This window comes from Eubalaena glacialis, chromosome 15 (assembly GCF_028564815.1).
Source record: "Eubalaena glacialis isolate mEubGla1 chromosome 15, mEubGla1.1.hap2.+ XY, whole genome shotgun sequence".
NCBI classification, from domain to species: Eukaryota; Metazoa; Chordata; class Mammalia; order Artiodactyla; family Balaenidae; genus Eubalaena; species Eubalaena glacialis.
The window spans coordinates 63419317-63446945 of record NC_083730.1 but is presented as its reverse complement, the minus strand read 5'-3'; the positions used below and the strand labels follow the sequence as shown (position 1 = coordinate 63446945).

Genomic DNA, 27629 nt, shown 5'->3' with positions numbered 1-27629 from the left:
TTTTGATTTGCATTTCTCTAATAATTAGTGATGTTGAGCAGCCTTTCATGTGCTTCTTGGCCATCTGTATGTCTTCCTTGGAGAAATGTCTATTTAGGTCTGCTGCCCATTTTTGGATTGGGTTGTTTTTTTAATATTGAGCTGCATGAGCTGTTTATATATTTTGGAGATTAATCCTTTGTCCGTTGATTCGTTTGTAAATATTTTCTCCCATTCTGAGGGTTGTCTTTTCGTCTTGTTTATGGTTTCCTTTGCTGTGCAAAAGCTTTGAAGTTTCATTAGGTCCCATTTGTTTATTTTTGTTTTTATTTCCATTACTCTAGGAGGTGGGTCAAAAAAGATCTTGCTGTGATTTATGTCAAAGAGTGTTCTTCCTATGTTTTCCTCTAAGAGTTTTATAGTGTCTGGTCTTACATTTAGGTCTCTAATCCATTTTGAGTTTATTTTTGTATATGGTGTTAGGGAGTGTTCTAATTTCATTCTTTTACATGCAGCAGTCCAGTTTTCCCAGCACCACTTATTGAAGAGACTGTCTTTTCTCCATTGCATATCCTTGCCTCCTTTGTCATAGATTAGTTGACCATATGCGTGGGTTTATCTCTGGGCTTTCTATCTTGTTCCATTGATCTATATTTCTGTTTTTGTGCCAGTATCATATTGTCTTCATTACTGTAGCTTTGTAGTATAGTCTGAAGTCAGAGAGTCTGATTCCTCCAGCTCCGCTTTTTTCTCTCAAGACTGCTTTGGCTATTCGGGGTCTTTTGTGTCTCCGTACAAATTTTAAGATTTTTTGTTCTAGTACTATAAAAAATGCCATTGGTAATTTGATAGGGATTGCATTGAATCTGTAGATTGCTTTTGGGTAGTATAGTCATTTTCACAATATTGATTCTTCCAATCCAAGAAAATGGTATATCTCTCCATCTGCTGGTATCGTCTTTAATTTCTTTCGTCAGTGTCTTATAGTTTTCTGCATACAGGTCTTTTGTCTCCCTAGGTAGGTTTATTCCTAGGTATTTTATTCTTTTTGTTGCAATGGTGAATGGGATTGTTTCCTTAATTTCTCTTTCTGGTCTTTCGTTTTTAGTGTATAGGAATGCAAGAGATTTCTGTGCATTAATTTTGTATCCTGCAACTTTACCAAATTCATTGATTAACTCTAGTAGTTTTCTGGTGGCATCATTAGGATTCTCTATGTATAGTATCATGTCATCTGCAAACAGTGACAGTTTTACTTCTTCTTTTCCAATTTGTATTCCATTTATTTCTTTTTCTTCTCTGATTGCTGTGGCTAGGACTTCCAAAACTATGTTGAATAATAGTGGTGAGAGTGGACATCCTTATCTCGTTCCTGATCTTAGAGGAAATGCTTTCAGTTTTTCACCATTGAAAATGATGTTTGCTGTGGGTTTGTCATATATGGCCTTTATTATGTTGAGGTAGGTTCCCTCTATGCCCACTTTCTGGAGAGTTTTTATCATAAATGGGTGTTGAATTTTGTCAAAAGCTTTTTCTGCATCTATTGAGATGATCATATGGTTTTTATTCTTCAATTTGTTAATATGGTGTATCACATTGATTGATTTGCGTATATTGAAGAATCCCTGTATCCCTCGGATAAATCCCACTTGATCATGGTGTATGATCCTTTTAATGTGTTGTTGGATTCTGTTTGCTAGTATTTTGTTGAGGATTTTTGCATCTATATTCATCAGTGATACTGGTCTGTAATTTTCTTTTTTTGTAGTATCTTTGTCTGGTTTTGGTATCAGGGTGATGGTGGCCTCATAGAATGAGTTTGGGAGTGTTCCTTCCTCTGCAATTTTTTGAAAGAGTTTGAGAAGGATGGGTGTTAGCTCTTCTCTAAATGTTTGATACAATTCACCTGTGAAGCCATCTGGTCCTGGACTTTTGTCTGTTGGAAGATTTTTAATCACAGTTTCAATTTCATTGCTTGTGATTGGTCTGTTCATATTTTCTGTTTCTTCCTGGTTCAGTCTTGGAAGGTTATACCTTTCTAAGAATGTGTCCATTTCTTCCAGGTTGTCCATTTTATTGGCATAGAGTTGCTTGTAGTAGTCTCTTAGGATGCTTTGCATTTCTGCAGTGTCTGTTGTATCTTCTCCTTTTTCATTTGTAATTTTATTGATTTGAGTCCTCTTCCTCTTTTTCTTGATGAGTCTGGCTAATGGTTTATCAATATTGTTTATCTTCTCAAAGAACCAGCTTTTAGTTTTATTGATCTTTGCTATTGTTTTCTTTGTTTGTATTTCATTTATTTCTGCTCTGATCTTTATGATTTCTTTCCTTCTGCTAACTTTGGGCTTTGTTTGTTCTTCTTTCGCTAGTTCCTTTAGGTGTAAGGTTAGATTGTTTATTTGAGATTTTTCTTGTTTCTTGAGGTAGGCTTGTATAGCTATAAACTTCCCTCTTAGAACTGCTTTTGCTGCATCCCATAGGTTTTGGATCGTCGTGTTTTCATTGCCATTTGTCTCTAGGTATTTTTTGATTTCCTCTTTGATTTCTTCAGTGATCTCTTGGTTATTTAGTAACGTATTGTTTAGCTTCCATGTGTTTGTGATTTTTACGTTTTTTTCCTTGTAATTCATTTCTAATCTCATAGCGTTGTGGTCAGAAAAGATGCTTGATATGATTTCAGTTTTCTTCAATTTACTGAGGCTTGATTTGTGACCCAAGATGTGATCTATCCTGGAGAATGTTCCATGTGCACTTGAGAAGAAAGTGTAATCTGCTGTTTTTGGATGGAATGTCCTATAAATATCAATTAAATCTATCTGGTCTATTGTGTCATTTAAAGCTTCTGTTTCCTTATTTATTTTCATTTTGGATGATCTGTCCATTGGTGTAAGTGAGGTATTAAAGTCCCCCACTATTATTGTGTTAACTGTCGATTTCCTCTTTTATAGCTGTTAGCAGTTGCCTTATGTATTGAGGTGCTCCTATGTTGGGTGCATATATATTTATAATTGTTGTATCTTCTTCTTGGATTGATCCCATGATCATTATGTAGTGTCCTTCCTTATCTCTTGTAACATTCTTTATTTTAAAGTCTATTTTATCTGATATGAGTATAGCTACTCCAGCTTTCTTTTGATTTCCATTTGCATGGAATATCTTTTTCTATCCCCTCATTTTCAGTCTGTATGTGTCCCTAGGTCTGAAGTGGGTCTCTTGTAGACAGCATATATATGGGTCTTGTTTTTGTATCCATTCAGCAAGCCTGTGTCTTTTGGTTGGAGCATTTAATCCATTCATGTTTAAGGTAATTATCGATATGCATATTCCTGTGACCATTTTCTTAATTGTTTTGGGTTTGTTTTTGTAGGTCCTTTTCTTCTCTTGTGTTTCCCACTTAGAGAAGTTCCTTTAGCATTTGTTGTAGAGCTGGTTTGGTGGTGCTGAATTCTCTTAGCTTTTGTTTGTCTGTAAAGCTTTTGATTTCTCCATCGAATCTGAGATCCTTGCCGGGTAGGGTAATCTTGGTTGTAGGTTCTTCCCTTTCATCACTTTAAGTATATCATGCCACTCTCTTCTGGCTTGCAGAGTTTCTGCTGAGAAATCAGCTGTTAACCTTATGGGAGTTCCCTTGTATGTTATTTGTCGTTTTTCCCTTGCTGCTTTCAGTAATTTTTCTTTGTCTTTAATTTTTGCCAATTTGATTACTATGTCTTGGTGTGTTTCTCCTTGGGTTTATCTCGTATGGGACTCGCGATGCGCACACTACTTTGTGTGCGCCCTCCAAGAGTGGAATCTCTGTTTCCCCCAGTCCTGTCAGAGTCCTGCAGTCAAATCCCGCTAGCCTTCAAAGTCTGATTCTCTAGGAATTCCTCCTCCCGTTGCCGGACCCCCAGGTTCAGAAGCCTGATGTGGGGCTCAGAACCTTCACTCCAGTGGGTGGACTTCTGTGGTATAAGTGTTCTCCAGTTTGTGAGTCACCCACCCAGCAGTTATGGGATTTGATTTTATTGTGATTGCACCCCTCCTACCATCTCACTGTGGCTTCTCCTTTGTCTTTGGATGTGGGGTATCTTTTTTGGTGAGTTTCAGTGTCTTCCTGTCGATGACTGTTCAGCAGTTAGTTGTGATTCTGGTGTTCTTGCAAGAGGGAGTGGGAGCACGTCCTTCTACTCCGCCATCTTGGTTCAGGTCCTCCACTTTACCATTTTAAATGTAACGTAGGGACTTCCCTGGTGGCAAAGTGGTTAAGAATCTGCCCGCCAATGCAGGGGACACGGGTTGGATCCCTGGTCCAGGAAGATCCCACATGCCGCGGAGCAACTAAACCCCTGCGCCAAAACTACTGAGCCTGCGCTCTAGAGCCCACGAGCCACAACTACTAAGCCCATGCACCACAACTACTAAGCCCATGCACCTAGAGCCCATACTCTGCAACAAGAGAAGCCACTGCAATGAGAAGCCCACACACCACAATGAAGAGTAGACCCCGCTCCCCACAACTAGGGAAAGCCTATGTGCAGCAGTGAAGACCCAACGCAGCCAAAAATAAATAAATTAATTTATATAAAAAATATAAATGTAACGTAAGTTGATATTATAAAGTGCTCAAAACTATACCTGGCACATAGAAGGGGTTTACTTAATACATCTTTACAAAGATGGCACCACTTTCTTAGAGAATGCCAAAAACATAGAGGAAATGAAGCAAGTGGAGGAAACAAGAAGTAGGAGGCTCAAATTGCCTCAGAGCCTGAGTACATTTATTTGACTCACGCTCCTCATTTTACGGCCCACGAAGGCTCCCAGGCCAGTCATCACTGTTCCACAGAAGAACGGGGGACACAGGGTACATCATTAAATACACTAACCACCATAAATCACCCCAAGAGTAAAATTACATCATAGTTTAAAGTCCTTACTCCATGAGAAAAATCTGACATTAATTCTGAGTAACTTTTATTCAAAGTTGGTGCACAACTTTTCATTAGCCATGGATATTTCTTGTTCTGTAATATTCTCACCCATGTTCTCTGCACACTTTGGTTTGGATTGTTTGGATTTTTAAAAATTTATTTGTAAGCGCTCTTTGCATACTAAGGAACCTAGCCTTTTGTAATATATTTTCCACATTTTTTTTCAGCTTAGCATTTGTATTTAGACGTTGTTTGTGGCATTTTTGCCACACAGGAGTTTTCATGTAGTCAGACTTATTGATCACTTTCTTCTATGACTTCTGAGTTTTGTATCATGATTAAACAGTTCATTCCAATTCCAAGATTATTTTAAAGATTCCACTGCTTTCTCTAACTTTTATGGTTTTGTTACTTTACAGTTAAATCCTTGATCCACTTTGAATTTATTTTCTCTCATTTTTTCCCCTAATTATCCCAAAACCATGTATTGAACTATCCCCTTTTTGGGACTTATTTAAATATCATCTTTATCATATACTAAATATCCCTATGTATTTCACCCTATGTCTTGATTCTGTAGTCTGTTCATTGATTTTCTGTCTAGTTCTCTGACAATGCTGTATTATCACTAAATCACTAAAATATATTTCAATATGTGATGAGATTAGTCCTTCCAATACAATTTTTGCCTGTTTGTTTTCCTAGGTGAATTTTAAGATCATTTTGTAAAAACCTTTTAAAAATGTAACTTTAAATTATCTGAGGTAATTTGCCTGGAAGCTCAGTGAATTCATGATGCAGGTGCACAAAAGTCTTCATTAATTTAGAGCAAACTGACATTTCTACAATACTACTCAGTTTTCCTATCCAAGGAAAAAGTACCTTTTTTGTCCTATCCTAGAACTGTAACATTTATCTGTATAGGTCTTGCTCAATTCTTGCTAAATTCATTCCTAGGAATTACAATATTTCAAATTTTAAAAATGACACACACACCAAAAAAGTCTATTACTCATTTACATTGTTACTTATAAAGAGGGTTTTAACTTCTACTTGATTTTCTAATTGATATAGGTAAAGAATAGTTCTTTTTTTTTTTTTGGCTGCGTTGAGTCTTTGTTGCTGCACGCGGGCTTTCTCTACTTGCGGCGAGCGGGGCCTACTCTTCGTTGCGGTGCGCGGGCTTCTCATTGGGTGGCTTCTCTTGTTGTGGAGCACGGGCTCTAGGTGCGGGCTTCAGTAGTTGTGGCACTCGGGCTCAGTAGTTGTGGCTCACGGGCTCTAGAGCGCAGGCTCAGCAGTTGTGGCTCACGGGCTTAGTTGCTCCGCGGCATGTGGGATCTTCCTGGACCAGAGCTCTAACCCGTGTCCCCTGCATTGACAGGCGGATTCTTAACCACTGTGCCACCAGGGAAGCCCAAGAGTAGTTCTTGTATATAGGTAAAGAACAGTTCTTCAGTAGATAATCTTGGTTTTCCTAATCCTGCTTGCAATTAAAGAAATTCACATGAAAATGAGGATCGCATCATTCATGCATCAGACTGGCCAAGATGAAAACGTTTACTATCTGCAGTGCTAGCATGTGGAGACAGAGGAGGGCTCAAACACTGCTGGCAGGGTAACCATGTGATTCCAGAGTTCGTGGGTAACTGCATAGCAGCCATGTCTCCTAAGAAGTTTTCAGGTATCTTGGAGCAGGTGCACAAAAGTCCTCATCTTCCCAGAAAATTAAACACGTATGTCAAAAAACAAGCCACTTTGATGCTAAAAACAAAGAGACAAAATGACATACATCCAAGCTTCCCGCACTTCTGTCACATTAACAACCATCACTAAGCTTCTCTACACGTCTTCAGAGGACGCCCCATGCATCTTGTAGGGCATCAGTCTCAGGTGTGTTCTACAGACCTCCTAGCCAATGATTATTCAGGGCTTGTTAGAAATGAATACCCCTGTGCCCCAGACCTACTGAAGCAGAATGTTTAGCGGGCACATCCCAGAAATAGGCATTTTAGCAACTTCACGACAGCTTCTTATGCTTTCTATAGCTTGAAAACAACTCTTTTAGAAGGTAGACTGTAAAATATTGAGTTTGATATTTCTGCAGTCTATCCAATTCATAATCTGACACTATCAAGTCCAGAAATCTGTATTAAGATGACTATACGTAGGACATAATAAAGTATACATTTATCAGGCACCATTTTATAAGTGATAAAAGAATAGCGGCCTCATGAGCTCTAAACAACAGAAAACTTCTGGTGTTTCTGGTGTGTTCTAGCGTGTATATGATATTTCTAAAATACCATACCAGCAATAACCAAGCATTTTATATTCTGCCAGACTCCTGGGATATGACAGTTACCATTTCACTGAAAAATGTTTGCCCTGTAATTTTACTCTCTCTTCCAACCACAGCCCCCTTCCAACCAAGGTCAAACTGAAGCAACCAACTAAGCTGGCCATGAGGACGCAGCAAGGCATTGTGAGCAGGAGAGGCTGTTGAATGTCTGCTGGCATTATTTTTTTCAAAACCCTCCCACGTGTTTAAGGCATTCTAGCCAAAAGCAATGGAAATCGTTCACAACATTCCACCAGAGCCCATCAGAGGAAGGCTGCAGGCTGTTTGCAAAGGCTGTTGTGTGTCATGAAGTGGTCTCCGTCTCCCCAGCTCCCTCAAGCAGCCACTGAAATGAATAATCAGGGCTTACTGTGCTCCTACCAGCTCGTATTTTCTCTAAATATCCAAGATATTTGTGTAGCACTCAGAGGAGGCAACCATGTTAGCAATAATTAAAGCAGCAAAATCTCTGTTCAACATGCCAGTTCTTTTAGACCCTCAGATTGGTTTATCTGCCAGGTGGAACTAAAACTTAAATGAACCTTAAAAAAAAAAGAATTACTACCTTCTCAATAAATATCTGATTGGACAATAAGTCTTTACGACGATCTAAACGCTTACAGTTAAAGCACTTGGCATGTGTACCCTGGGAGGGATTTCTGTTCCCAGGGGGCCGAGCCTGCTTATTAATGCGTCTGCAAAGGCTATTAACCTGGGGCCAAATTCCTGGTGTCAGGTTCAAACAAGCAGTGTCAGGTTCCTGCCACAGACTTAGATGGACTGTTTCTCATGGAAAATGTCAGAATTTGAATCGAATGAGGACTGAGCAGAAAACACAGGTTCTCAGATGGGGGCCTGGTCATTCCTTTGCTTCCAAATATCCCTTCTCCAGACAGAAATGTAGGCTAGTCCCAAGAGGCCAGAGAAACCATTGGAAAAAATCATTAGCTCCAAATTCTCTGAGCAGAATCAAATCAGCTGCCATTTATTTTCTCTCGGTAGATCAGAAATTATTTTCCCTCTTGGATCCTGTTCGTACTTCTTAGGAGAGGAACATAGAACAAACATTGGCTCTGGGGCAGACTACCTGGGTTTAAAGCTGGGCCCTACACCTTCTCAGCCACAAGACCTGGGCAAGCTCTTCAGTCTCCGTGCTCTGTTTCCTTATTGATAAGATGGGAGAATGACTGTAACTCTCACTGGGCTGTGAAGATGCAGTTAAACTACTTATAATAGTATCTGGCACATAGTAAGTATTCAGTTCAGGCTGACAATGATGATAATGGTGATGATGGTTAAACTTGTTTTCAATCCACTGCCTAAGTGAACAGTATATAAAGATAAGTAAAAAAAAAAAAAAAAAAAAAAAGATAAGTAAATATCGTGCCATTTGAAAGTAACCACTGACATAGCTGTATTTCTTCACAGAAGTCACATTTTGAACTCTTAAAGGTCTGGGCAATATGTAAAGTGAAAGGGGGAAAGATTGTTGTATCTTCTAAGAAAATCTCCAGCAACAAAAGCTTATCCCTCTGTTTAATCATACATCAGTTGATAATTTTTTAAAACATCCCTCCCCCGCCTTGTAAAGAAGGTTACAATGATCCCTATGGTTCTGGATTAAAGTCAGAGTTATCAATATGAACTTATGTTTATCTTAATATAGATACAAATGGATACTTACAGAAATAATTATAGATATACGTGTATGTATACTCCTGTTAGCATACATACATATATTTCCCAGCTCTGTTCACCCAGAGGGCCTAGACTCAATGACACCCCAGTAGCAACGAGCACACCCAGCCCAGATCTTGGTTTCTAAATACCCTTCTCCAGTAAAAGGAATGAGGGCTGCTTGGAGAAATGGCTGAATCTAGGGTTGTAGCCTAAACCATCCAAGATGGGCCTGGAACATCTTATTGTGTCAGAAAGTAAGGAAGTGCTCAAAACCCAAAATGATGCGTACATGTTAAAGGGACACAGGTGCCAAAAGAAAGAGCTCCCAGCGGCCAAAGTGGGAGCAATTTGGGTAACAAATTAAATGATACAATACTGCATTATAACTTAAAGTATAAAATAAATATCCATGAGTCTACACTGATATAAGTGAATGACTGAATAAATAAATGGGGGGTGAGACAAATTTCATCAGCAGAAAAATTACAAATAATTTATGTAGGGACTCCTCCCTCGAGGAGGTGGAGGATAATCCTCACCCCTTGAGTGAGGGCTGGGAACAGGGACTGCCTTCCAAAGAGCATCGTAAGCAAAGCGGGGGAGGGTAACTTTACAGTCACCACCTCAGCCAGGTGATCAAGGTCAATATCATCAGGGATGACAAATCATGTTGATAACATGAACCCTTGCTATGCTTAATTAATAATAAAGTAATGAAAAGAGCACTTCACCCCTGTGGTCTTCCTCCCCAAAACACAAACCCTCAGTCTAATCATGAGAAACACATCAGGCAAACCCCAATTGAGAGATAGTCTCCAAAATATCTGACTAGTACTAAAAACTGTCAAGGTCATCAAAAACAAAGGAAGTCTGAGAAATTGTCCCAGCCCAAAGGATCCTAAAGAGACATGGCAACTAGATGTAATATGATATTCTGGGTGGGATCCTATAATAAAAAAGGGATATTAGGGGAAAAGTAATGAAATCTGAGTAAAGTATGGACTTCGGTTAATAATAAAGTATCAATGTAGGTTCCTTAGCTGTGACAAATGTACCACAGTAATTAATGTAAGATGTTAACAATAGGGAAAACTGGATATGGGGTATATGGGAACTCCATACTATCTTTGCAACTTTTCTGTAAATATAAAACTATTCTAAACTAAAGTTTATTTAAATATTTTTTAAATCGGCCATAAAAATAAACACTTCCCAACACACACATGTAGATTTGCGCCCCAACACTCTCCTAATCTCCACCAGACCAGAACTCACACCCTACACTCTCATGAAACCTTCCCTGGGGCCAACAAATATCGGTTACAGAGATTCCAGACCATATCAGAAGTCCAAGACCATTTATCAAGACTCATGATAAAGCTGTGATAATTAAGTCAATGTAGTATAGGTATGAGGACAGGTAAGTCGGCTTGTGAAACAGAACAGAGAGCCCTAGAAACAGACCTGTGCACCCAGGACACGTGATACATGACTGAGGTGGAATTTCAGTGGGGAGAGAATGGACTTTACAACCAAGAGTGCTGAGACGACTGGATATCCACATAGGAGAAACTAGGCAGCACACATAAAATCAGTGCCAAGTGACTTAAAGACAGACAGGAAAACAAAACTGTAAAGTTTTTAAAAGATAATCAACACAGTGGAATATCTTCATGATCTCGGGGGTGCAGAAAGATTTCTTAAATGATTCGCCCTCCCTCGACCATTCCCCCACAAAAAACATAAAGGAAAAAATTGATAAATTCTCTTAGGTAGGAATTACAGGCTTCTCATGCTGTAAAAATATAAAGAGAGGACATCCCTGGTGGCGCAGTGGTTAAGAATCCGCCTGCCAATGCAGGGGACACTGGTTCGATCCCTGGTCCGGGAAGATCCCACATGCTGCGGAGCAACTAAGCTCGTGCGCCACGGCTACTGAGCCTGCGCTCTAGAGCCCGCGAGCCACAACTACTGAAGCCTGCGTGCCACAACTGCTGAAGCCTGCGCACCTAGAGCCCGTGCTCCACAACAAGAGAGGCCACAGCAATGAGAAGCCCGCGCACCACAACGAAGAGTAGCCCCCGCTCGCCGCAAAAGAGAAAACCTGCGCAAAGCAACGAAGACCCAACGCAGCCATAAATAAATAAATAAAAGTTTAAAATATATATATAAAGAGTGAAAATACAAGACATAAATTTGAAGAAGATATTTCAACACATACCATCAGATAGATAGATAGATAGATAGATAGATAGATAGATAAATAGATAGATCCTATGAATAAACAAGATTGAGGTAAATATCCCAAGAGAAAAAGTGGCAAAGACTTGAACAGGCTCTTCACACAAGATGAAACTTGAATGGCCAATAAATTAAAACATGCCAACTTCCCTGGTAACGGAAAACGCAAACTGAAATTCTTATCAGATCTCTCTCCATGCCCTGGCGTCTTACAGCACTAAGGGCGTTGAGTAGCAGGAAGTCTCCTGCACTACCGGTGTCCTCTTTGGAAAACATTGGCATCACCTAGTAAAACTGAGCTTGCGCCCACCCTGTGACTCAGCAATTAGACTCTTACACACCCGAACCTAGAGGAATGCTAACACGTGGCACTATGAGATATGCAAGAATGTTCAAGAAGCAATGTTCATAATAACAAGGCAGAAATAATGCAAATACCCATCCCCTGTAGGATGGATAGATAAGCTGTGTTGCACTCATCAAATAGAACCGTGTACAGGACCTCCCTGGTGGCGCAGTGGTTAGGAATCCACCTGCCAGTGCAGGGGACACAGGTTTGAGCCCTGGTCCGGGAAGATCCCACATGCGTGGACCAACAAAGCCTGTGTGCCACAACTACTGAGCCTGTGCTCTACAGCCCAAGAGCCGCAATTACTGAGCCCGCGTGCCTAGAGCCCGTTCTCCGCAACAAGAGAAGCCACCACAATGAGAAGCCCGTGCACCACAACGAAGAGTAGCCCCCGCTCGCTGCAAGGAGAAAGCCCGCATGCAGCAATGAAGACCCAACGCAGCCAAAAATAAATAAATAAATTTGTAAATAAAAATTAAAAAATAAAGTGTATTAAGACTGCCTTTAAAAAAAAAAACGTGTACAGCCGTGGAAACGGACAAGGTACAGTTAACGTTCGTTGTGATGAAATCTCCCAGGCATGTTGAGGGTAAGAGACAAACCATCATATAATACACTCAGGGTTATTCCATTTACACAAAGTTCAGAAACAGGCAAACCTAAATCTATTGTTTAGATATGCAAACATGGGTGGCAAAGTACAAAGAAAAAAAAGTGATGGTTATCACAAAAGTCAGAGCAGCAGTTACTTCTGGATGGGGAGAAGGGGATGTGATTGAGTAGGTACAGAGATGTTCATTTTATTCTTTAAAATTCGTATTATTCTTTAAGACATACATAAATGTTTTATAGATTCTTCATTAAGAAAACTTCATAACTGAAACAGAGAGCAATTCCAGATCCCTCTCCGGGGAGGTCAGTCTTCAGTTCCTTCCCTCCCACTTGGATAATAGCAGCAGATGCAGGCTCAGCTGCTGCACAGCATCAGAAGAAGGTAGAAACATGGGAAGGTGCATCTCAGGGCACAAAATGCACATTTTAACAGCGCAGACTCTACTCTGCTTCCTCATCTCATGTAAGGAAAATGCTGGATGTTATTCATTCATTCATTTACTTGTTTGTTTGTTTATGCTGTGTAGCGTGGCTTGTGGGACCTTAGTTCCCCGACCAGGAATTGAACCCAGGGCCACGGCAGTGAAAGCTCAGAGTCCTAACCACTGGACTGCCAGGGAAGTCCCTGGGTGTGTTTTAATACTTGCCATGATATCTCCACACCTTGCACAGTAGTGGCTTTTGATGTTCGTTGGCTTTTTTGCTTTTTAGTATTTGGAATAAATTGGATTTTTATCATCCAACATCTCAAGTTCTGTTATTTGGTTTGTACAATTTTAAACAAACTCTTATACCCATTTTTGGCCCACTGTCAAGACTGGAATGAGTTTTGGAGTCACATGTAAGAAGTGAAAGCAATTCATGTATTCTTAGTAAAAAAATATTTATTTCCAAATATATTTTTCATCTACTGAAGACCTCAACTTTCTCCCCAGAACTTGAAACCACTGGTGCCTGATGGTTTCTGACTGGGTTGGCATGTGTTTCAGGAAGCTGCACAGGGGGCACTGAACCTGCAATGTCCAGCTCTCACCCTGGTTTCCAGCTCTAGATGACACAGGAAATTGCAAGAAGCCTTACTTGCTCAAGAATCCAGAGAGGCTCCCACGACTACCGTGGTGTTGGCAGATAGGTTCCATCGCTTTAGCTGGTGGTGACTACATGAAGCTCTGTGTTAAGAAGAAGCCTGAGACCACAGAGGCTCAGGAGAAGACAGAGCCATGACTGATGGGCGATGGAGCCCAGGGATGAGAGACAGAAGTAGGAGGCAGGACCTCAGGGGTTTGTCATCCTGGCCCTGCACATTGAGCCCAGACACTCTGCATACTTTTAAGCCACTCACCACCCACCCATCTTCTCCCCATTTCCGAAGGCAGACGATCAGGTAGATACCCTTGATGTCCCCCCCACCCCCACATGACACCTGTCAAAGGCCCTCCCACACCCATGCCTTTGCCCATGATCTTCCCTTCCTGGAATTTCCTCCTACCTGACTCATCCTTAACAGCCCAGCTTGTGACACATTTTATCCATGAGCCTTTCCAAATCACCGTCTGCGACTACAGACTTTCCCTTTCCTGAATCCCTTTGTCCTTCCTGCACCTTAACTTTGGAACTTTATTAAACATAGTCTTGTATTACTCATTAGATATTTTCCTCCCCCTGTATATCCCTCTTGGCTCCCCAAATAGAAATAAATAGCTCTAAGAAAATATTTTCTTCTCTTTTCTTGTATTTCCCATAGTACTTTGGTCCACACAGAACTACCAAAAGTTATTTGCTAATTGAATAACTGAAAACTGGTAGAATAAACCGCCTTCCTCGTCCCCCAGCCTAGTTTCACTTCTACCCCAGCTGCTCTGTTCTTGGAAGACGACCTCTACTCCAGGAGAAAAGTCTTGACTCGTCAGCAGCAGCCCAACCAATCTCTCACAATGTTTCTCTTGGAGACACCAGAAGTGTTGCTGTAAGATCTCAGAGACCCTGATTCCATTCCTCAGGATTCCATCCCTGATCATCTCCTGGGTTGTATTTAGGGGGGGAAGGGAGGAACCTTGGGCATCCCCAGGTCATCACCCACCACCTCTCCAAGCCCCAGACTCCACCACTACTTTCGGTGGGTAACTTCCATCTGCTACCATGGGCAAGATAAAATAAATCAGGCCTCAAGGGCTCTCTCCTATCAGCACTTCTACACCATCGCTCCTTCACCCTTTCTGATTCGTTCACAGCCCTAAGGATGTCAGGAGACCCCTGAGCTTGAACCCATCAGAGGAAGGCCAATGTCTAAGTGATCAAGAAAGGCAGGAAGAGTTCCTAATCTGGAGAGGTCACAGGGGGGTTTGTGTACAGAGTCAAGAGTCCAAAATCGGGAAAAGAATATCAAGGAAACAGAACTGGAACCTGCTATGAGGTAGGGGTGGGGTGGGGGTAATTTCTCCAATAAATTACTTATTATGATGGCTACAGATCAAGGCTGCTTGAAAGGCTGATGGGGAAAAGTGAAGGGGGGATTCTGGCTGAAGTGTCAGGGGTGGGATAGGGAATCCTCTTCTTCCTCTAACCTCAACACCTGGAGGATCCTTCCCCCCATCATTGATTAAAGCAGATGGTTCCTGAAATACCTGCAGTGCATCACATGAAAGCACCCAAGCAAGGTGATCCTAATTCCTGGCCCAAGCCAAGGCAACCAAGTACAGGCTGGATCTGGGGGAGTCCCAGCATCCAGGAGGGGGCTGGGTGCAAGATGCTGGTCCAGCAGCATCTGATATCAATCAGATGGAGGCAAACCAACCCACAATCGCATCTTTTCTCCTGATGACTATCATCGTGAGATGCAAAAAAGGGGGCAGAGAACTGGAGCTGCTTCTGAAGGGGACAAGATGGTGGGTCAGTGGTGCTTCTTCCATATCCTGAATGAGGCTGGACCAATGTTTCCAGCCTCCGTGAGCTCCAAAGGGCAGAAGGGAGGCCCAGGCAGGTGTGGCCCGCAGTCAGAAGCCCAGCCAGGTTCCAGGACCCCGTCCCTCTTCCCTCGCATCAACTCCTATCACCTAAGGCAATGCTTTTGCGAGTATGGCCCTTGGACCACTTGTAAAAGAACTGCTTTACAAAATGCATTTGTCCCCAGCCTGCTCCTGCCCTATTGAATCAGAATCTACGGAACTGAATCCTGGAATCTGAATTTTAACAAGTGTGCTAAGCAATTCTTATGTTCATGGAACTTTTAAAACTCCTAAAGCGAGGTGATCTATTTCTTTTTTTTCTTTTCAAGACTTGTTTGCCCAAAATTTCCCACCAGGCCCAGGACAAGGCCGTGCAGTCTCCGGCAGGCTCTCCAGACTTTCTGAGAAGAAGGTTTCTTTTCTCTCTAGACCCCAGGCCAAATGTGCCCTCATCAGAGCCACCTGGAATTAGCCCGAGGCCTCGTGTTACTAGTTCAGCAGCCTGGGACCCGCCCTGCTCAGCATATGTCAGCAAATGGTCACTGTCCAGGCTCCAAGCCGGCTGTGCTCCTCCAGCCCGGGCCACCTCAGGCCCTGCACAGTCAGTTCAGCGCAGGCTCTCTGATTTTCTTTCAACTATGTATGTTCCTAAAATGTCCCCAATTTGCAACGCCCCCTCCCAGCATCAGCAGATGGTAAGGAGAAGGGAGGTGCCCCATCGCCTAGGCCCCATCAGGAGCCACACACACTTCTCCCCAAGGCCCGTCCTCACTGGGGAGGGAGGGGGCAGGAAAGCAGGGAAGGGACATCCCGGAGCACCTGCTGTGCGCGAGCTGGGGACAGTCTTCTCACGCACAGCATCACCAACTCCGGTTTGCTTCCTCGCCTGCGTTCAGAGAGACCACACATCACTCCAACTCCACAATAATCTGAGCCTGAGGAGATTCTGTCTAGAATTCTTCAAGATATTCAGGAAAATCTCTCACAAAGATCAGGAGCCTTAAAAAAAAAAATCCAAACTGGAAGTCCTGAGTTCCTCTGACCAGATGCCCGTGAGGGTCTTTCACGCTGGGGTGTGGTCAGACCCTTCTACCCTCTTCTGGAATATTGGTGGATGTCAAACCCACTGACCCCATGATCGGCATCTCCCCTGTGAAGCGCTTCTGCGCACAAACGCCTCCAGCGGGCTGAGTCAAGTTCAGGGAGTTAATCCCATTTCAAGTCCAGGCACTTTCAAAATACGCCAGGCCTAGCTCTGCTCAAGGATTTACAAGCTTACACAACCAAAGTCTGTTAGGTGAGCCCGGCTCCCACTACACACACACACACACACACACACACACGCGCGCACACACGCGCGCGCACGCGCACATACACACCAAATCTACATACTCTCCTTCTCCAACCCCCAGTGAAAAAGAAACTATAGTCTTGTGGCAATTACAGAAGAACAAAGTATTTTAGATTAGAGTAAAAGAAGGTCAAGCTCTAAATAAGGTCTGGGGTGTAGAGACTTGGCTAACTCCCCAGAAAAATCGTACCGGCAGGCGGAATCTGGAGCAGCTGGATTGGTTGGCCAAGAACGCGATTCCACTGCCATGGAAAGGAGTCAACAGCAGGTGCCGTCAGGCTCGCAGGCCTATCATTTACCAGACTATTTCTGTCTAGCGGGAGAAAGTTTATCCTCTGGGCAAGGACCAATCCACCAGGCTTCCCCTTCCCCGCTTTCCTAAATGGGAGTTTTTAACATAGTTCCCGTTTTTCTTCTGTACAGTGGGTGTGGCGGGGGAGTGGTTAAATTCATCCTTTGGCTCAGTGTGTTTACAAAACTTTAGTTAATCATATATAATATACATAATATGCATGTATATGTGCACATATACATGTCCACACACACACACCACTGCCTAATATTTACTTATTTTTATCTAAATCCAACTTTGTTAACTGAAATTTGTACTAGGGTAGCTGTGGATTCACACGCAGTTACAGAAATAATACTGAGAGACTCCTTGTACTCTTTGCCCTGTTTCCCCAAATGGCACCGTTCTGCAAAACTGTAACATCACACCCAGGATACTGACACCAATACACTCCATCTTGTTCAGATTCCCCTGGTTTTACTGGTGCTTGTGTGTGTGTGTTATCACTCGTGTAGGTTCGTGTCCTCTCCACAGAGAGGTGGACGTTTCCGGCATCACAAGGATGCCTCATGCTGCCCTTTTATGTCCATGCTGTCCTTCCCCACCCCCTCCGCCCACCTCACCCTGACCATAACCACTAATCTCCCTCTAATTCTAAAATGGTTTCATTCCCCAAAGTTATATAAGTGGAATCATACACCATGAAACCCTTGGTACTGGCTTTATTCACTCAGCATATTTCCCTGGAGGTTCGTCCAGGTTGCTTGTACCCGTTTTGTTCCTTTTCACTGCTGAGTAGTATTCCACAGTGTGACGCACCCTGGTGTGCCCACTGAAGGACATCTGGGCTGATTCCATCACAAATAAGGTTTCCGTGGGGACTTCCCTGGTGGCGCAGTGGTTATGAATCTGCCTTCCAATGCAGGGGACGTGGGTTTGATCCCTAGTCAGGGAACTAGATCCCACATGCATGCCGCAACTAAGAGTTCGCATGCCGCAACTAAGGAGTCCGCCGGCCGCAACTAAGAAGCACACATGCCTCAACTAAGACCCAGTGCAATCAAAAGTAAATAAATAAATAAATAAATAATTTTTAAAAAAGTTTCCATTAACTTTCACGTGCAGGTTTTCTGTGAACGTAAGTTTTCATTTCTCTGGGATAAATGCCAAAGAGTGTGATTGCTGGGCATATGGTAATTTCATATTTAGTTTTTAAAGAAATCGCCAAACTGTTTTCCAGAGTTTTACACTCACATCAGCAACGTATGAAGGATCCAGTTCTTCCCCACCCTCAACCGCACTAGTTGTTAGCCCTCTTTCTTATTTTAGCCATTCTGATGGTCTGATTATGACATTCAACATCTTTTCAGGGCTTTGCTCAACATCTTCATATTCTCTTGGGTGAAATGTCTGCTCATCTCTTTTGCCCATTTTAAAATCAGACTTTGTTAACCATTAAGTCTTCAGAGTTCTTTATGTAGCCTACATGCTAGTCCTCTGTCAGATGTTTGGTTTGCAAATATTTGCTCCCAGTCTGTACGTTGTCTTTCATCCTCTTCACGTGGGCTTTCACAGAGCAAATGTTTTTAATTTTGAAGAGGTCCAATTGATCAATTTTTCCTTAGATACACTGGGCTTTTGCTATCAAGTCTAAGAACTCTTTGCCTAACCCCAGATTCTCAAGATTTTCTCTTAGACTTTTTCTAAAAGTTTCTAAGAGTTTTACATTTTACATTAAAGTCTATGATTCATTTTAGAGTAATTTTTATATAAGGTGTGAGGCTAGGGTTGAAGTTCTTTTTTTCCCTCTTTTTTAAAGTTTGGCAGTTCCTCGAATTATTAAACACAGAGTTACCAAATGACCCCAAAATTTTACTCCTACGTATACACCCAGGAGAAATGAAAACATATGTCCGTATAAAATTTGTACATGATTATTCACAGCAGCACTTTTCATAATAGCCAAAAGGTGGAAACAACTTGAATTTCAACTGGTGAATGAAAAAATAAAATGTGGTATATCCACACAATGGAATAACAGTCAGCCATGAAAATGAATGAAGTAACTGATACAAACTTCAACATGGATGGACCTTGGAAGTATGCTGAGTCAAAGAAGCCAGCACAGAAGACCACATTTGTATGATTTCATTTATACAAAATGTCCACAAAAGGCAAATTAATAAAGACAGAAAGGTAGATTAGTGGTTGCTACGGGCAGGAAGGAGGTGGAAATTGGAAGTGGCTGTAAATGAGCATGATGCTTGTTTGTAGAGTGGAGATGTTCTCAAATGAGATGTGAGGCTGACTAGACAACTCTATACACACACAAAATTCATTGAACTGCATACTTAAAACATGGGTCTTATGGTTTGTCAATTATCTCAATAAAATATATTAAATGCTTAAAAATTTTAAATTTACTAGCATCAAACTGGGTTTTCTTGTTGAGTTAATCAGAGGTTTGAAGGAGAATTGCAAAGGGAGTTATGTCCTTGATTCAATAACAAGGAGAATTTAAGAGAAAAATCTGGGCTTCCCTGGTGGCGCAGTTGTTGAGAATCTGCCTGCCAATGCAGGGGACACGGGTTCAAGTCCTGGTTTGGGAAGGTCCCACATGCCGTGGAGCAACTAGGCCCGTGAGCCACAACTACTGGGCCTGCGCGTCTGGAGCCTGTGCTCCGCAACGGGAGGGAGAGGTCGCGACGGTGAGAGGCCCGCGCACCGCGATGAAGAGTGGCCCCCGCTCGCCACAACTAGAGAAAGCCCTCGCACAGAAACGAAGACCCAACACAGCCAAAAAATATATATATATATATATATTAATTAATTAATTATTTTAAAAAAAAGAGAAAAATCTAAGAGAGTTTTGTGTCTAACAAGAGATCCACATTCCACCCTTTAAACCACAACTACGGGAGCTGGAGAAGCCACAATCAGACACACTGAGGCCAAACCAGGGGGGATCCCATGATGTCACACTGGAAGCTGGAAGCAGCGCTGGATGTCTCCCTTTGGGGATGGAGTTGCTGTGAGTGCGTTTACGATTGGAAGTGAGACGGAAGGATTATGTGAATGGGAGGTTGTGAAAACTGTATAGATAAGCAGACAAAGCAGAATGTCTGCTGAGGAGAATGCAAAACAGTGAATTCCACCCTGAGAAATGGTGTGACTTCGGTGCCAGCGGCCAAACCAACATGTCACAGACATCAGCCTGGACTTTTCCAGGAACTGCCCCTCTTCAAAACCACCCACCCTCCCATTCTGGTGATTAAGGTGGGAGAAATCATCTGTCCCACCCACATCCCCTCCCTTGGCGATAAATGCTTTCTCATGACCTGGGGCAATCCTTTTATAGCAATGTAGAAACAAAGAGAGCGCCAGGCCAGGATCTTTCCAGAAACCAAAGCTGGAACATATCAAATACCAGAGCTAAAGGCACCCCTGTTTTTTTTACCATGTGGATCTCAGTACCTTCCAATAAATTCCCCTTTTTCCTGAAATTAATTTCAATTGAGTTTCAATTCCCTATAGTCAAGAGTCCTAACTAATTCCATTCACGTTTAAATCATTTTCTGCTTAAATTGTCATCCATTAGTTCTCCCACGACACACAAGGCTTAGTTCACTGAAAGTCGCACCTTTACCACAATTCGATGGTGTCGGATGAGAGCAAAGGCTTTCTCTCAGCAGAGGCTGCCTCCACCCACCCACCCCACCTCCTTCCCATGACAAAAGTTAAACCATTCATCTGGGAATTCTAGACAAGCAAGCTGTTTCAGGATTACAGTGCAGAAGGCAGAGATCTGAACTAAGTCTGGGGAGTTTAAAGATTTGTCCAGCCCCCAGAAAAACAAACAAGTAAGTGGTGGTTATGGCTGTTATTATAAACCAACCTGATGCAATGTGATATAAAGCTTCTGAAATCCCAAAGAAACAGAGCAATTTGGCAAAGGCCATCTTAAGGACTTTTGCAAGATCTATTCCTGTTGTTCATTACACTTCGGTTTAATCATGTTTGGATTAGCAAAACCTGAAGCATGTGTCGTTGTCTTTACGAATATCAAGTACTCGAATTGCTGAGAATTAAATTAACCAGGGGATGGAGACAACACAAATTCACTGTTTTCTTTTTAATTTCAGTTTTATGTAGTAAAAACAGTTAGCTTATCAGGCTAGATAAAGCTATCATCACAGCTCCTGTCTACGCAGACTGGGTCCCTACAAACCTCTCTCCTGGCAGAGGAAGTTCAACATCCAGTATCTCTGGGGGAAGCCAAAATGTTCACATACGATGCATCAAATTCAGATCTTAGAACAAAACAGTGAGATTATATAGACCTGGCTATAACCTTAAGTTAAAGTCTAGAACTAAAACAAACAGGGATGCTATGGAAAATGTGAAGAATTCTAACCCTCCTTACCATATGAAAATGTTACTAAAATGGTAATAGTAGTAATAATGACAAAAACAACAGAAAAGGTAACAATAAACAATAATAAGGGAATTCCCTGGCGGTCCAGAGGTTAGGACTCTGAGCTCTACTGCAAGGGGCACGGGTTCAATCCCTGGTTGGGGAACTAAGATCTTGCAAGCCGTGCAGCGTGGCCAAGTAAATAAATGAATTAATTAATTTAAAAAAATATTAAAACCATTTAGCCCAAAGACATCTAGAGTGAGGGGTGTAACTGTACTCTGTACAGGAGATTTGATTTAAATATTCATGAGTGGGTGCTCCCTCAAATGTGCATCTCCCTATTATTTTTCCCTCAATTCTACTCTGGTTGAATAAATACCACCTTGATCACCACAAGTGAATGACATCGATTAAATTATGACACTGACAACAGACTTAACCACACAGTTGTGACAGCCTTTTACGCACAGACATTCGGGGTGGAGGACTTGAACTGCATAGACATTTTTTAAATGCATCTTACCTAATATCTGAGAGGTCGCACTTGTTTCCAGCGATAGCCATCACAATGTTTTCTGGACCATGTTCTTTCAGTTCTTTCACCCATTTCTTCAAGGTATGAAATGAATCCTAAACCAAAAGTGTAAATCAATCTTGGGAAAGACCCATCAGTGTAATATTTGAACCATGTAGAAATACAAACCCAATATAATTTAATGAAGAAAAATATCTTCAGGGGGCACACGAAGGTTAACATACTACCCCAACCTTGGCACAAAATTTAATATTAGCTAAGTTATACTTACAGAGCCTGTAAAAAGTTGCCCTTCTAAAATGGAAATTTGAAGTTAAGATAATCATATTAGTAATTTTCTTTTATAAATAACATTAATTTTAAATTATAGCCTTACCTCAACTTGAGTAAGACAAAGCTATAGGACTGAACCAATGTTCATGCTTAATCAGAAAAGAAAAAAAAAAAAATATACACACACACACACACACACACATACACGCATAAACGCACGCTTTAGAGTCCCATTTTCCTAACTGCTCTTCCCTCACAATGACCTCCAGGAAACAGCCAAGGTAGCCACTCCATTTAGGAAGCAGTGGTCAGGAACTCATGGATGGTCACAGCATTGAATTAGTTAAAGCAGTTAACTAAGTTCAGTTAAGCAGGTCCTGAACGCTGAGTTCCAGGAGTGGGGGAAATGCCCGCAGACCACTGCCGTTATTCATTGATGGGTATCCTGGGTCCTCAAAATGATAACGAAAAATACATTCATCCCATCTGCACGCAGACACACTATACACACATAAACATCATCCTTGGCGTTTCAAGGTGTATGATTGAAACACTAATAGGAAATAAGTATCTATAACCATCAAACATGCAAAACTTAAAAGTAATTTTCCTTTTCCTAAAAAGCTGACATTCTGGAGACCAGTATTAGCAGGCATAACCTTGCCCCTGCAAACAGACAGTCAATTTTAAAAACGAATGATCACTGTTGTTTATTTAATTTAGCAGGTAGATTTGAAAGGCTTAGCTACATATAGATGAGAGAAACTCAAAATCTGGTGTTCACTCTCCCCAACCAGCATACTGTGGAATCTCACCCCAGGCTGCTGGGGAGACTCAGTGATGCCTCTGCCTTGGTCTTTCTAGGAGGATCACCATAAACTGCACCTAAATTCTAAAGGGCACCTTCTTACCTGTTTGGTAATATCATACACTATGACAGCAGCTGCGGATCCACGATAGTACATGGGAGCCAGTGAATGAAACTGTTTAGGAACAAGGGATAGTTTTAGGCCAAAGTGAACATACTTTATGCAATCCCAAATTAAACATAAAATTATCACCCTACATCATCCCTATAGGATCCCTAGAATTTCCCCAGAATTCAGATCAGATGATAAATTTTCCTCCTCAACGGCACATTCCCTTGTAGTTTATAAACCATGAGATTCATTCTTGGGAAAAGCCAAAAATAAACATTATTTTCAAGGTTGTTATCCTATGAATTTTCTTTTCTCTACTGCTCATCACTTATCTAATATGGTGGACCCAGGGCAATGTCATTAGGATGATACAGCGATAAGAAGATGTTTGCCAAGGGAAGGAAAAGACGAGACTGGCACAAATCACACCACTCAGGCCTGGCTGCTAAGGAGGAACACTGCAGCAAGGGCATCTCGGCCCCCGCCCTCGGGTCTGGAAGGCTGCCGTCCCACAAATTCACAACAAATGGTGAGAGAGATGAGCTTCGTTCCAAATGTGAACAGACCAAGTGTTGCTGGTCATGAGAATCATTCATCCCCAAGCAGGACAGATACTTATCCTAGGGCTACATACAGATTTTATGTATATTTTGAAGAATATATCTTTAAATATATTTGAATATATCTGAAGAATATATCACGGAGGTGTTTTGAAAGACAATACGAAAAAGATAACTCAGCTCAATAGAAAAATGAACAAAGGATATATATAGATAGATAAATCACAGGAAGAGTAATGAATTGCCAATAAATATTTTAAAATATGTTCAATGATAATAAAAGAAATGAAAAAAAGCAATGATAGGGTATTTATTAATTTATTAAGTATTAAAAAGATTGATCATATCCAGGGTTGGTGTGGGTTTGGGGCAGGAGGCGCTCATACACTTCACAGGAATGTATTTTAAGACCTGTTTATGGAAAGATGCTCAACACCACTAACCATCAAGGAACTGCAAATCAAAACCACATGAGATATCACCTCGCACCTGTTAGAACAGGTATTATTAAAAAGACAAGAAATAACAAGTGTTGGCGGGGATATGGAGGAAAGGGTACCCTCATACGCTGTTGTCCGGAATGTAAATTGGTGTAGCCACTATGGAAAACAGTATGGAGGTTGCTCAAAAGATTAAAACTAGAACTACTAAATGGTCCAGCAATTCCTTTTCTGGATATTTATCTGAAGAAAACAAAAACACTAACTTGAAAAGATATATTCACCCTCATGTACACAACAGCATTATTTACAGAAGCCAAGACGTGCAAAAACGACCAGTGTCCATCAACTGATAAATGGATCAATAAGATATGATACACACACACACACACATACACACTCACATACACACACACACACACACACACCACACACATATATAAACACACCACACACACACACAGGAATATTATTCAGCCATAAAAAAGAATGAAATCTTGCCATTTGCAATACCACGGACAGAACTTGAGGGCATCATGCTAAGTGAAGTAAGTCAGTCTGAGAAAAATAAATACCATATGATCTCACTTACATGTGGATCTAAAAACAAAAACTGAATTCAGAGATACAGAGAGCAGACTGGAGGTTGCCAGAGGCCGTGGGTAGGGGTGGGCAAAATAGGTGAAGGTGGTCAAAAGGTACCAACTTCCGGGCTTCCCCGCCAATGCAGGGGACACGGGTTGGAGCCCTGGTCTGGGAAGATCCCACATGCCGCAAAGCAACTAGGCCCGTGCGCCACAACTACTGAGCCTGCGCTCTAGAGCCCGCGAGCCACAACTACCGAGCCCGTGTGCCACAACTACTGAAGCCCGTGAGCCTTGAGCCCATGCTCCACAACAAGAGAAGCCACTGCAATGAGAAGCCTGCGCACCGCAACGAAGAGTAGCCCCTGCTCGCCACAACTAGAGAAAGCCCCGCGCAGCAACGAAGACCCAACACAGCCAAAAATAAATAAATAAAATAAATAAATTTATTAAAAAAAGGTACCAACTTCCAAGTATAAAATAAATAAGTCAGGGGAGGGAATCAATAGCATAGTGACTATAGTTGATAATACTGTACCGTATATTTGAAAGTTCCTAAGAGAATAGATCTTAAAAGTTCTCATCACAAGAAAAAAAAACTGTAACTGTGCAGTGACGAATGTTACCTAGGATGTGAACTAGACTGATTGTGGTGATCATTTCACAATACATACAAACACCAAATCACTATGTTGTAAACCTGAAACTAACATAATGTGGTATGACAATTATACATCAATTTTTTTAAAAAGTCAAGTACATAGAAGCAAAGAACAGAGTGGTGGTTAGCAGGAGCTGGGTAGGGGTGGGTGGGAAGACACTGATCAAAGGGGACGGGGTTGCAGCTATGTGGGTAAGTCTAGAGATGGAATATACAGCGTGATGACTGTGGTTGATAATACTTGAACCTGGAAATTTGCCAAGAGAATAGATTTCACACGTTCCCACCACTTAAAAAGGGTAACTATGTGAAGAGAAAATATGCTAATTAGCTTGACTGCAGTAATCATTTCACTATGTATACATACATCAAATCATCGTGTTGCACACCTTAAACATATACAATTTTTATTTAAAAAAAAAAGAGATCTTCTTTCAAAGCTACTGTTGGTAACACATAACAAAAAGTTGAAATGTGCGTATCGTTTGACCCCAAAGTTCCACTTTTGTGATCGTCACACAAAGATTCTCATCCCTATGTGGTAAATGGGAGAAAAATATTCAAAACAACCCAAAGGTTCATCATAGAGAATTCATTAACGGTGTATGTATATCATGGAAATGCCACAACCATTAAAATGATGGTGAGGATTTTTATTTATAGGAAAAGATATCCTTGACATACCGTTAAACGAAAACAACAGTCTCAGAGCAGCAGACGCAGCATAATATAATTTCGGGTAAAATGTGTCTGGGTGTGTCCGTGTGTATAGGCATAACATAATGTTTCTCAAAATGTTAACAGTGGGATTTCTCATCACGTGTACCTTTTGCTCATAAGAGTCTGTACTGTATAAATTTTTATGATGATTTTTAAATGATTTTTAAATTTTATAAAAGCAGCCATATTTCAGTTATAAAAAATAATGAAATAATGCCATTTTCAGCAACATGGATGGATCTAGAGATTATCATACTGAGTGAATGTAAATCAGACAAAGACAAATATCATATGACATCACTTATATGTGTAATCTAAAAGAATGATACAAATGAACTTATTTACAAAACAGAAATAGACTCACAGACATAGAAAACAAACTTATGGTTACCAAAGGGGAAAGGTGGGGGGAAGGGATAAATTAGGAGTTTGGGATTAACATATATACACTATTATATACAGAACAGACAATCAACAAGGACCTACTGTACAGCACAGGGAACGCTACTCCATATTCTGTAATAAACTATGTGGGAAAAGGATCTGAAAAAGAATGGATATATGTATATGTACAACTGAATCACTTTGCTGTACACCTGAAACGAACACAACATTGTAAATCAACTACACTCCAATATAAAATAAAAATAAAATTTAAAAAAAGAAAAAGAAATAAAAATAAAAAGCAGCCATATTTACTGGGGAGCCGGGGGGAGGGGGGGAGCAGGGAGAGAAAGTTCGGATCCTGATGTTTTTCTGGCAAACAACAAAACCATCGTTCATTTTTACTTCCCGTGCAATACTTTTCATTGAATCAACACTGGCCAAGTTGAAATGATCCTATTTGGAAATTGGAAGCACATCCATAGCCGAGGATTCCTTTTACTGCAGGATGCTACTGTGGCCTCACCAGAGTGTGCAAAGAAGCAGGCCACCCACCCCAGCCCCACAGCCCTCGTGCAAGTCTCCACCTTGATGAGAAACTGCCCTGCTCCTGTGTGGCTTTTGGAAAAGGGAACGGGTTGGATGGAGCTCAGGATGGACCCAGGAGTTCCCAGCTGGAGGACCATGGCCGCTGACCAGGAGTCACTGAGGACAGAGCCTTTCCATAGGCACTGGCTGCCCAGCTCTGTGTTTGTTGTCCTTGTCAGGCATCAAAAATCTATTTTTAGTCCACCCTTTGGCAACCCACTCCAGATGCAGAAACCAAAATCAGAATTCCTGCCATAAAGGAGAAAAAAGCCATGTATTTTTTAAAACATTCCTGCTTTGCTAATGGAAAGGAATACATATAAAGTGTCCTTTTAGCCCAATTATATAAAATGTCTATTTTTCCAAAATAGCCTCCGTCTAAGAATGGTCCACGTAAACACTCGAAGCAGGAGAGTCAGTACAAAATGTATACACAAAGAGGAGCAAATCGTGGATTTTCTAAAACAGAATTCGTTTTCAGCTGTAACACCGTGAAGTGAATCTGAAATGGTCACTGCTGTGCAGGTCTCATGAATTATTTACTAGAGCTTTGTATATAATGCATTACTTGCTCTTTCCTTCCTCCAAATGGAATCATTTTGAAATAAATCTGTTGATGAAGCCACTTAAACTTTATTACCGGGGACCTGGGGGTTTTAATGAGTTAAAGTTCGTGTCTCAGTTCCAAAACCCAGTAATGCGCTGGCCAAAGGATAATGTTTGTGGAGGACAAAAAGATAAATCACGTCTGGCCTACAATGTGTATACTTTTCCCCTACAAATATAAAACAAAAGCCACAATCGGCCTCAACACTCAACATGACATCATTCCATTTCCGTGGGG

The 27629-nt window shown here is 41.4% G+C and overlaps 1 protein-coding gene across 1 annotated transcript in view; it reads right to left on the bottom strand.

The window, feature by feature from the left end:
- Nucleotides 1-27629, bottom strand: part of RAB31 (RAB31, member RAS oncogene family) — a 109596-nt gene that overhangs the window by 23614 nt on the left and 58353 nt on the right. The window contains exons 4-5 of the mRNA XM_061169798.1: nt 22840-22911; nt 21644-21750 (exon numbers count right to left, since the gene is read on the bottom strand). Of these exons, the coding sequence (XP_061025781.1) occupies nt 21644-21750; nt 22840-22911 (179 nt within the window). The remainder of the gene's footprint in view (nt 1-21643; nt 21751-22839; nt 22912-27629) is intronic.